The sequence below is a fragment of the Bombyx mandarina genome, chromosome 19, assembly GCF_030267445.1.
Source record: "Bombyx mandarina strain Sakado chromosome 19, ASM3026744v2".
Lineage (NCBI taxonomy): Eukaryota > Metazoa > Arthropoda > Insecta > Lepidoptera > Bombycidae > Bombyx > Bombyx mandarina.
The window spans coordinates 8,000,081-8,012,534 of record NC_143225.1 but is presented as its reverse complement, the minus strand read 5'-3'; the positions used below and the strand labels follow the sequence as shown (position 1 = coordinate 8,012,534).

General features: G+C 35.1%; 1 protein-coding gene across 2 annotated transcripts in view; it reads right to left on the bottom strand.

The window, feature by feature from the left end:
- Positions 1-11,267, bottom strand: part of hop (tyrosine-protein kinase hopscotch) — a 35,241-nt gene extending 23,974 nt beyond the window's left edge. Inside the window, exons 1-4 of one of the 2 annotated variants that reach the window (XM_028176599.2) lie at positions 10,786-11,267; positions 8,572-8,723; positions 5,684-5,842; positions 1,145-1,322 (exon numbers count right to left, since the gene is read on the bottom strand). In XM_028176599.2, the coding sequence (XP_028032400.2) occupies positions 1,145-1,322; positions 5,684-5,842; positions 8,572-8,723; positions 10,786-11,028 (732 nt within the window). In that variant the 5' untranslated portion in view covers positions 11,029-11,267. The remainder of the gene's footprint in view (positions 1-1,144; positions 1,323-5,683; positions 5,843-8,571; positions 8,724-10,785) is intronic. The other variant, XM_028176605.2, reaches the window with a different exon arrangement.
- Between the last annotated feature and the right edge of the window lie 1,187 nt (positions 11,268-12,454).

Below are 12,454 nucleotides of genomic sequence, written 5' to 3'. Positions count from 1 at the left end.
TCTGATTATAACGTCTCTCCGTTGACTTTCATAAATAAGATGCCATCTTTATTGGACTACATTTCGATAATAAAGTTATTTAATCAATATAAGTTGACATTAACCTATCTCAAAACGAATACCTAGTGGAATTCGCATTAGGATGTTTATGCACCAGTCTGTGCCTTTATAGCGCTAAAACTAAATTCGGTAGAGTGGTTGTAGATAGGAAACTAAAAAAAAAACTAAACTTTATTTGACGCTAGTGAAACCACGTAATGCATGAAAAATACATTAAAATAATTAATAGCTCGCGCGCCACCTGTCATTATTAGCATTATTACATTATTAGTATTGTCACAATAAAAACCAAAAATAAATTGCGAAAAACAAAATTTAAATCCAATCGAATAAGACACGCGAGTGTATGAACTAAGAACTTCAAAGGAGTAGATTCTCAATTCCACTATGTTTTATACGTGTGTTCACTCACATTTTTTTATCAATTATATTTTTTGGATATACATATTTTCTAGGTGAATCAATTACGATCATCTTTGTATTTGTAAGCTGGTGGTTTTAATGTGGTCACATATTTTTTTAAGATTACCTGACCAGTAAATTTTTAATAATGCATATTTGATTAACATCGACTATATAGTTAAATTGATGATATTCTCAATTCATTTTCTTCAAGTCGGTTTTTTTAAAATTAAATTTTGAGTTGCTTATCTATATATTGATACGTGAAGCCATACTTTGTACCCCTTTTTACGAAAATTGCGCGGACGGAGGAGTATGAAAAATAAAAGATACATTAAATCAATAAAGAAATCATTACACACACTAACATGTATTTGACACACACACGCATGCATACTATTTGTTTATTGTCAAACTTTTCTTATTGCATAAAGTCTATAGTCAAATTGAGAATACATTAAAATATTGTTTGTCTTTGTTAATATTTGTCTAAAGTGTAGTCTTGGCGAAATCTGTGACTATAAAAGTATAATAAATAGCCTTTGACAATAGAACCATAATAATGTTCAAACTTATAATTTCAATTAATTATAGTCGAATTTCGACTACCAAGGGACCACTAGTATAAATTAATGTTCCGATTGTTAAGCTGATATTGTATTATACACCTTATGTTACTTACTTCACGTTTCAGAGTGTTGTAAAGTCGTATTCCAGGATGGTGCGGATGAAAAGGTGCCACCATCACCCGCACTGGCGTCATCTCACTGCCGTTTTGCCACAGAACATTATCGTACTCCTCAGCGAGGTAATTTGGTGCTAACGCGTATAACTGTTGTAAGTACAAATTCTTCACGTAACTGAAAATAACTCAAGTTCTGTACTGTTCGCTGCTAATTATAAAATCAAGTATTCGTCCAATGATCCAAATTCGACCATAACCACAGTCACCTCAATATTTAGATTCATTTAATGTGCTTCATTTTTCATTTTGTTTTCTTAAATTTCATACAGAAACTATTCAGTTTTTGTTTATTTTTTTATTATTATTATAAATTATTTCCTTACATTATAACTTAGATTCGTTTTCGTTATCGTGTTGTATTGTCCTACTACAGCTGTAAGGAACTTTGTGTACACACTCAGCATATGTGTCTTGTTTAGTAGTGCGCACATACAGGGCTTAAGTTACAAGCAAGTTTTTTTTTGCATATTTTTAGCTTATAATGTGTATTGCGTGCCTAATAAATTAATAAATAAATTCCCGAATAAAAACAGAATTTAGCCGAATCACCGCCGCACGGCATTTTAATCGCCGAAGCGCCGCAGCACTATGACTGTGATGATTTGAATTTTTTTATGGTCGCCGAAGCACCGCCGCACCATAGCCGCGACTGCTTACGTAAAAGTGGGTTCGCTGCTCTACCGCCGAAACACCGCTGCACGGCATTTTAATCGCCGAAGCACCGCCGCACCATAGCCGCGACTGTTTAATAAGAGTGGTTTCGCTGCACTACCGCCGCACCACCGCTGCACTACAGCAGTGACATATCATTCTCATATACATACATATGTGTGTGTGTGAATGTAAACGTTTTTTACGTCCAGTGTTTATAAAATGTAAACGTAAAAAATTCGAAACTTTCGGCTATGCTTCGGCTGCGGTGCGGCGGTGTTGGGAGATTTCTTTAGAAGCGTGCGGCGAAATTTTCCGCCAAATGGCGGTGGTGCAGCGGTGGTTCAGCGTTGTGGTGCGGACACCGTGCAGCGGTGGTTCGACGATAGACTTGAAATTATTATTTTTATCAAAAAATTATAATTTCATTTTTACTCGGGTTATTAGCGAAGCTTGTTCGTAGCTACTTAAGAAAAAAAGAAAATTTGTTGACGAACAACAGCGAAAGTGGTACTTAACTTCTTTATCTTTGCCTATTTATAAATGGATAATAATTGCTTTCATTTTGATTTTACTTCTTTTGTATAAATAGATAGAAAATCTAAAAAAAAGGTATATCATAAAAATATGATATACCTTTACCATTAGGCGGGCTGTTAGCGCCTTCTATCTATTTATACAAAAGAAGTAAAATCAAAATGAAAGCAATTATTATGTTTACAACAAACTGCTGTTTACAACAAATATGACTAATGCGAAGACTCGTGTCTTCTTATCACATCCTTATCGTATTCAAGAATATTTTTTTGCGATGGATCGTCTGAATCATTTCACTTCTTATCGTATTCAAGAATTTTTTTTTATTGCAATGAATCGTCTGAATAACACAATTATTAAATAGCGGAGATTATTAGCACACGGTTAATAATCACCGTTAAAGCGATCACGTAACATCACGGTTAAAGTGATATAATAATCACAATAGCCAATCAATATTTACATTTTATAAATGTAAATTACAATATAAATATACTTATGTTTATTCTTAGTTATTTCGATAAATTACACACATACGTGTTGTAAAGATTCTGCAACTATTTAATAAAGGCTTTCAATTTATACACGGTGTAGAAGCAATGTTGCCGAAAATGAAGACACGGTAGACCTGATAACTCCCGACATGACAACAAAAAAATATATCACGTACAGAAAATATATACATAATATTAGGTAACGTTACATTGCGACTTCACGATATACACATAAGTGGTAACTACTGTAACCCATAGACTATATGAGTCGACTATTATCAAAGCCGGCAATGTGACTTTTGGACAATTATTGGTAAATCAGAAAAACGAATTATTGACTTTGTATTCCATTGGCAGTCACAAAACTCTTCTGAACGACATCTTAGATAAATAACAGGTTAAGTATTAACCTTTATTTAGTGCAGGTTTTGAACCGTATTCTTTGAAGGAAACGATTATATTCAAATCAATCTGTATTGACATATCAATAACATTTTTTTGTCCAAATGCACAGATTGCCACCTTTGATAATAGACGACTCATATATACTAGTTCCGAACAACAACGAACGTTAGGTTCACAGCATTCGAGTAAAACTATGAATTTCGATAACTCTTCAACACCCGGTGAACCGTCAACTTCTTTAATACGTAGTACAAAACAAGACAAACAAAAAGAAACACCTTCAAATGGACGTCAAGTTTAATTTAAATAATGTCTCAATTGATGTCGAGAGCAGTCGGATGTGGACTGTTAAGGAATTACCCACCCTCCTTTGAAGTTACGTTAAAATGATCATATAAAACTGTATCTACTGACGCTTTCTATATTCTGTAGATAGGTCTATAAATCTATAGTATTCTACATAGTTGTTAGATAGATATAAAATTAAAAAGACGTAATAGAACGTTATAAATTCCTAAAGAGATTATACTATCTGCACCAGACGTGTAGACGAGCTCACGGGGCTTCGAGACAAGCCTTGCAGCCAAGCCAGCAAGCCTTGGAGACTTTGTCCTGGTGCAGTGCTTTGCTGAATCTACTACCGGACCGGAAACGAGACTCGCTGAGCAGATCTGGCGAGAAACTCAGTGGGCTGTGTCTGTGGGTTAATTTACTCGCCGAGCCCTTCGTCGTATAAATTCGAAGAAGCATCTCGTTACAAAGACCGAGAACCAGTTTGGATCAGCAAAATAGATATTATAATACTACAATGCCTAAAGCACATGCGCATTCGGTACAAAGAACGGCAAACGTTAGTACATTCAACGATACATATTAATATTTTTTTATTGCTTAGATGTGTGGACGAGCTCGCAGCCGCCTGGTGTTAAGTGGTTACTGAAGCCCATAGACATCTACAACGTAAATGCCCCACACACCTTGAGATATAGTTCTAAGGTTTCAGTATAGTTACAACGGCTGCCCCACCCTTCAAACCGAAACGCATTACTGCTTCACGGCAGAAATAGGCGGGGCGGTGGTACCTACCCGTGCGGACTCACAAGAGGTCCTACCACCAGTAATTACGCAAATTATAATTTTGCGGGTTTGCTTTTTATTGCACGATGTTATTCCTTCACCGTGGAAGTCAATCGTGAACATTTGTTGAGTACGTACTTCATTAGAAAAATTGGTACCCGCCAGCGAGATTCGAACACCAGTGCATCGCTCGATACGAATGCACCGGACGTCTTATCCTTTAGGCCACGACGAGTATGTGTAGTATGTGTATTAATATTGATGTAGCAACGAATCCAATTGAAACTTTTAACAGTGGCTTAGATATAAACATTGGAATGGAAACCTCGTGTATTAATTATCATACTTGGTCGATATATCCAATTCCATATAAATCGTCAAATCCTTCGTCAATATGACTTAAGTCAATTGACGCAAACAATAGGGAAAATGTATGATGATCGTATATACTCGCACGCAAAAACGTGTCAAAGGTCTGCGATATATCACATTAGAGATAAAAACAATCTATGCATATCAATCTTTTACACCAAACTTCTTGATGAAAACAAATTTAATTCTCGTTATCTTGCGTTTTATTTTTTCCTCAATTTATATTACTCATTCGTCTGGTAAATAAAAATATCCATACAACCAATAGTTTACAAATCCGGTCGATACGGACTTGCGATTTGGTGATCCAAATCTATTCAAAACTTAATCAACAAAAACACCCTAACTTAAACTACCCAGTGCAAATAGAAATAGGCCTCATAACGTACACTTCTTTCTCTACAACACACCTTAGCTTCAAATGGCTAAATTATCTACTTTGAAAGCTAGATTAAGCATTCTATAAACTATATAAACGAATCAGACGGCCATGTTAATTTATTTATTTATTGCTTAGACGATTTATCGGGCTCACGGTCCGATTGGTGTTATGTATAAGTTAAATATGTAATCGAATATAAATTCAGTTATAGTTACGATAGAATATAGTCTATGGTCGACTCCTCGCGGCTCGCGATTTACAATTCTGTACCCGCCATTCCGAAGATTCAGTCTCGTTATACCAATTAGAGAAGCCACATTTATGCCTATTATTTAGGCTTGGTCGAAAATATGCCAGGACGGTTAAAGGGTATCTAATTCTAAGCACTGTTAGATACACATATCCATTGAAACTTCTACATTGTTGATGTCATTATCTTCTACCTAGGACGCCTAGAATAACCAAGCCCCTCACCAACATATAAGAAATCAGCTTAAAGGGTATTCTTGACTTATTTAGATAATATAATTATAAATATATTATGCTTCCTACACTTACTTCACATTATGACCGACCGAAGACAATTGCGGTAGATAATCAATGGCATACTTTTTAGGAAATGGTCCATGTCTTTTAGCAATCTCTTTAGGAATATATTTTTTGTAATTTCGAATAACATCATTCAGTGGTAATCTCTCTTCAGCTATTGCACGGGTCCTGTAACAAAGTAAAACAAAAAGTTAAGATCTGACTTGCAAGACAGCAGGATTAACAATGTGATGCAACTATTCCTTATTTATTTATTAATGAGGCATTATCTATTTAACAGTGACATCATGTCGCAAAATATGTTATTTGCACAATATAGACTTGCAGCTTGTACCTAATAAAATTATTTTTATTAACTGTTAGATAACAAGTGATAAAATTTAGTACATATGTAAATTTTAGTATAATTCCAAATTCTCATAATTTTATCTTACCATACAACGATATTTTAAACATATCAAGTATTTTAGCATGATAATTTCTTGGTAGCATGTTTTTAATCCAGGATCAGATCTTAAAATATGAATAACAAATTTCTTTAAATATGTTTAAATAATCTTTTAAAATTTTGTTACTTTTATTGTTTGTTTTTTATTATAATTACACTAAGTACTTTATCTCATAGACAAAACTTATGGAATATCTCGTTGGATCTTCTCAGTGGATCCAGATTCAAATTCAGTGGTACATTCTGCTAAGCACTGCTTTTACTAGCGCAAATTCTCTTGGATTGAGCCCGTGAGCTTACCTCCCGGTCTTCCAGTGGTTGGGGCAGCATCTTGGGCTCTCAGAAAATAGTAGGGAAAAAATCTCCCCAAGCATATCAGTACTTCATAGGGGTACGGAATTTTGTTCATTGAATTATCATATAGGATAGTAGATGATTAATTTAAAAATATTAAGCTATAACTTTCACAAACAAATGTTCACGATTGACTTCCACGGTGAAGGAATAACATCGTGTAATAAAAATCAAACCCGCAAAATTATAATTTGCGTAATTACTGGTGGTAGGACCTCTTGTGAATTCGCGCGGGTAGGTACCACCACCCTGCCTATTTTCTGCCGTGAAGCAGTAATGCGTTTCGGTTTGAAGGGTGGGGCAGCCGTTGTAACTATACTTGAGACCTTAGAACTGACTAAGCTGCACTAAAAGTATCGGGAATGTAATATTTCCACTGTTCCTGTCATATTAAAATCTTTTTAATTGAATACTCCTTGGTTTTAAAAATCGAATACCATTTATTTCTTTAAAAAAAAGATTCTCGGTCTTGTCACGAGGTTTTGTCAAACTTGTTTAGTCGTTGAGAAAATGGAATTGACTCGAGAAAATTCAAGAGCGATGATTTATTATGACTTTCGAAGTGGTTTAACACAAAAAGTGTGTTGACCGGATGATTTCTGAACTTGGTGAAGAAGCCCCATCCAAAACCACAATTTATCGCTGGTTTGCTGAGTTTCAACGTGGACGTGTCAAACTCAGTGATGATCCCCGTCAAGGTCGTCCAAAAACTGCAGTCACCCAAGAAAACGTTGATGCTGTGCGTAAGCTGATTGAGGAAAATCGCCATGTGACATACCGCGAAATTCAGGCAACTTTAGACATTAGCATGAGTCAAATACAAATAATCTTGCATGAACAATTAGGTGTAAAAAAGTTGTTTTCCCGATGGATACCGCATTCGCTCTGTGAAGAGCAAAAAGCGGCTCGCGTTACTTGGTGCGTCAGAACTCTCGAAAGATTCCACGCAGGATCCTCAAATGCTGTATACAACATTGTATCAGGTGACGAATCCTGGATATACGCGTACGAACCCGAAACAAAAAACCAGTCACGAGTTTGGGTGTTCGAAAATGAGTTAAAGCCAACAAAAATTGTTCGTCCACGGAGTGTTGCAAAAAAAATGGTGGCCACGTTTGTCGGCCATGTTACGACTATTCCTCTTGAGGGACAAAGAACGGTTAATGCAGAATGGTATGCTAGCATTTGTTTGCCACAGCTCGTTTCTGAACTCCGTAAAGAGAACTGCAACCGCCGCATCATCCTCCATCACGACAATGCGAGTTCTCACACCGCGCACAGAACAAAAGTTTTTAGAGCAAGAAAACATAGAATTATTAGACCATCCGCCGTACAGCCCCGACCTAAGCCCTAATGATTTCTATACTTTCCCTAAAATAAAGAATAAATTGCGTGGACAGAACAGATTCATCACCTGAAGAAGCTGTGGACGCCTACAAAACGGCCATTTTAGAGACCCCAACTTCCGAATGGAATGGCTGCTTCAATGATTGGTTCCATCGTATGGAAAAATGTGTCAAATTTCGCGGAGAATACTTCGAAAAGCAATAAATACATTTTTAAATAGTAATGTTGTGTCACTTCGATAATTCCCGAAATTTTCAGTGCCGCCCTCGTATATCTCAAGGTGGGTGGCGCATTTACATTGTAGATGTCTATGGGCTCCAGTAACCACTTAACACCAGGTGGGATGTGAGCTCGTCCACCCATCAAGGCAATAACAAAAAAAAAAATTTAATACATAAATTGAAGTAATAACTTAAGGCTAGTTAATAGAGCTTTGGACTAAAATTTTGTATGGAGCAATTCTTTCTGTAATATACATTACCTGTCAAGCCTGTAACGCATTCATAACTTCCTAATTTAGAAATCATATTTTTACCATTACACAGCGGTATTTTTTATTACTTTTAAAAAATATTTAAAGAAACTCAATAACTTGTTGACTCTTCAGAGCACTCCGTATGAAGTATAGAGCACAAAGAGAACTAAGCTCGAAGCAGAAAACAGGTTTGTGATAACCGTAATATAAACCATGTACATTTAATCATCAGAGTTGCTCTTATTTTTACATGTACTAAACCTAATTGCTTACATATCTGTGATCCCCAGTCCGAGTAATTCTTGCTTATGTTCAGGATACTTAATCTCAGGTATTTTATTTTCATTAACGTCATTCCTTGCTTGTTGGAAATAATAATCATATGTGGTCTCATCCAATGTTATAAGAAGACTTAACCTTGGCACCTAAAAGATTGATTTATTTTATATTAATATTAAACGTCTAAAAATGTTAGTCAACAAATGTAATTATTCACTCCATTAATCAATCATTTCTTATTAAATTAAAATAATGTAATTTGTTGATTGCAAAATAATATATAAATTACAGTAAACATGAGATTTTATTAAATTTCAGAAATAACTATAATTAAAATTTTCCTATAGACATAATTACAGTGATATCTACCTTCGTAAAGAGAAACCAATGTACATATATATTTTTGGAGCTAAGCAAAAATACTTCTTGTGGTCAAAAAATTAAGTCCTATAGTGTCAATAAAAATCAAAAGATGGCGAACAACAGGAAATGTTGACCTACATCACCTGCTTCTCATTTTTATGGAAGTCAAAAACAATGCATAGATTACTGTTTACTATTTTATTTTCACTAATTGGCCTTTCGTAAATCATCAGCTCTCCTTCCTTCTCCTCATCCTTCTCTTTTATGGCTAATTTCCTAACACTGTGTATTCAACAAATGATTTAACGTTTCAAGTTTATTCAAATAAAATAAATTAATTAGTAAACAATTCTTAATTGTCATCTTTTATTTTGTTGCAGTTGTTATTGATGATATTTTCAGTATAGATAATTTTTTTTGTGTGTAAAAGTTCGTGACCCTAAAGCACAGATAACCCCCAATAGATACCGCATTATTCAACATTTGTTTCAATTCGACTTCACCAAATTTTGAGGTAAGCATGAGTGGCGGGGAACGTGTCAAGTGTGCTGTGATTGGATATTTCAAAGACAAACTTATAATGCATCAAACCATAGTGATGGGACAGATTTAAAATTATTGATCGATAACTTTGGTAGGATGATCTGGATCATTGATATTTTAATTTTATTATTAGTTATAAATAAAAAATAAATTAACTCTAAATTATCCAATATTTATTAAAAACAAATAAAAAAGAATGTAAGTATATTTCATTGATTTTTAAAATGAATCAGCTTAGTAAAAATTCGTCTTACAGAATTCTTAGGATTTGTCTTCCTTGATAAGTAAAGTAGTCTTATATCTATGTATTTTTCCACGACAATCAATAATATGATTACAATTTTCGTGATCAAATTGGTGATATATCAAGAAAAATACTTTCACCAACAAAACTACTTAATGTTTGTGTTACAAAACGTTTTTATCTTTATTTAATATTTTACAACCTTGGGTTGTATTTATTGAGCTTCGTATGACTTGCTTGATAATGTTTTAAACATTAAACATTACTGGTTTAATAGTAAGGTTTTTAATTTTTTTGTTACAATAGAAAAAAAAACAAACAATGCCCAAACAAATATCGACTTGTAAATCACAACACTATCGATACACGTGCAGATTTAGACAAAGACAACTATTGTAATTTACATGATGAGTGAAAGGGACATTTCAAAAAGACATCAACGGGTGCTTTGATATTACTTTTCACATTCGTCTTCAGTATAAGTTGAACTCTGGTTTATTTGAATTACTTTAATGTAATAAAAGTACAGAAAAGTAACAGTAGTTACCGATGAAATGTTATGGCATCTTTTTGATAACCAGATGTCTTAGATGACTTGCCAAACCATTTTATTGCACAGGAAGCCATTTATAATATTATTTGAATTTAAAACTATCTTTAAATATTGGAAAGAACTCGGCGTGCTTACGGGTCTTAAACTTGGTCAACACTGATGTCGTGATTCTTAGTGTCACTTCATATACTAGCTAAATCACTAATGTGCTGTGAACATTTGTGGCCCTGCATGTGGAATCTATTGGGGGTTATTTGTGCCCTAAAGTGTTGCCTGGAAGAGATTGCTATAAGCGACAGAGCTGTTAATTGTAAACACTATTTAATATTTTAAAGGTTTTTAAAGTTTACTTCTAATTTTTTTTACTTGTAACATTTAAATCAAGTCTTATCTATCTATAAGCTAAAAAAAGATTAGCATCAAATTAACATACTCAAGCACTCAATGAATCAAAGTGGATTTTTTACAATACTAATATGAAAATTACAAGCTTCGTCTGACTAACCTTGAAACGAATCCTCAGTTCATAGTCCCTAGAGCCCGAGAGGACCTTACAGTTATCCTTGAGGAAATAATCAGTACCCTTAACTCGTAATGCAAATAATGTACGAGTTAGAGGAGGTATGTTGTATTTCTTACACAATATTATACACAATTCTTCTGCAGTAAGTGTGCTAGTACACCTTACATTATTTGGTGTACGATTGGTCACCACGGCCACTTTAACTATATCTTCCACTGTTGCCATCGTGAACTTGAATCATAAAACTAAGAGGACGCCAACAGAGATAAGACTTGGCTTACTTCGTTAAGCACAATGGTATCAGTAAATGAAATTTGTGTGATTCTTTCATTTTATTTCCACACTTTTAAGAATATTATACTCTTTAGCTCATTGATACACAAGCAAATTTTGTGTTTATTTTTAACATTGTAACAGAGTATGTAGTTACCTACCTACCTACGCAGTACTCAATTACAGACAGGCGCAGCTCGAATATATTATGTGTATAATCTATGGGCGCAGCGTTTACTTTTTCATTATTTTTGTCACTTAACTTTTTTCGTTTAATGGCTGAGACTCTAGGCTTTTAAGCTAACCATTATACGGATAATAAGAATAACAATTTTTTTTAAAATGTAATGTTTCCATTGCATTGTAGTCGGTATGATATAGGTTCGCCCCCTCATGACCTATGCAAGTGTAGTGTTCGCTCACGCGACCCGCACAAACTTGAAACCCCTTCAAATAATACAATCCCGTTTTTATAGAATAGCTGCCGGAGCCCTATGGTACATCCGAAACGTAGACCATCAGTAAGTATCTACATTCGGCATCAGTGTGCCATTTCGAGAAAGCGGCATGACACGAGACTCTCATCGTAGCCACCGGTAAATAAATTCCCGATCCTGCGGGCCAAAAGGTAAACAGTAGACGTCACCCAAAACACGTCATTTCGGATCCACTCGATCCACTAACGGTGCTGTTAGGTACCCCAAGCAGCAGTCATCGTTCTCGTCGAACCCGTTGCTTGCGACGAAAGGCTCAGCGAGTAAACTAACCTACAGACCACTGAGTTTCTCGCTGAATTTTCTCAGTGGGTCGCGTTTCCAATCCGATGGTAGATTCTGCAAAGCACTGCTCTTGCTAGGGTTAGTGCTAGCAACGTCGTCAGGTTTGAGCCCCGTGAGCTAATAGTTAAGGTTACTCTGAAATGGTCTCTCAAGAACATCAGCTTAAGAAAAAAAAATGGTATGTACCTATACTACCTATCTGTAGGCTCAAGGGCGGATCCAGCTTTGGCGCCAGGAGGGGGTCACATAATCAAATTTTCGATGCGCTCGTTCCCAAACGCTTGCCATCATACAAAGTTATTAAATTATATTAAATTAATTAAATATTGAAGGTATGTAGTTACATAAAATCTGTATAGTGACAAAATATATAAATAAAATCATTATGGTCAATTAGTGGTTCACCTAAGTCCTGGAACCAGCTCAGGGGGGGGTCATGACCCCATGACCCCCGCGGGATCCGCCGTTGTGTAGGCTATGAATGAAAATTAAATCTAGTGAAGTAAAATTAAGTGTAATATTATTATAATATATATTATATTCTTGATCCAGGCGGTAAAGTATTTGAGAGTCGTCCTGGATGACGTGTCTGCAAGTGG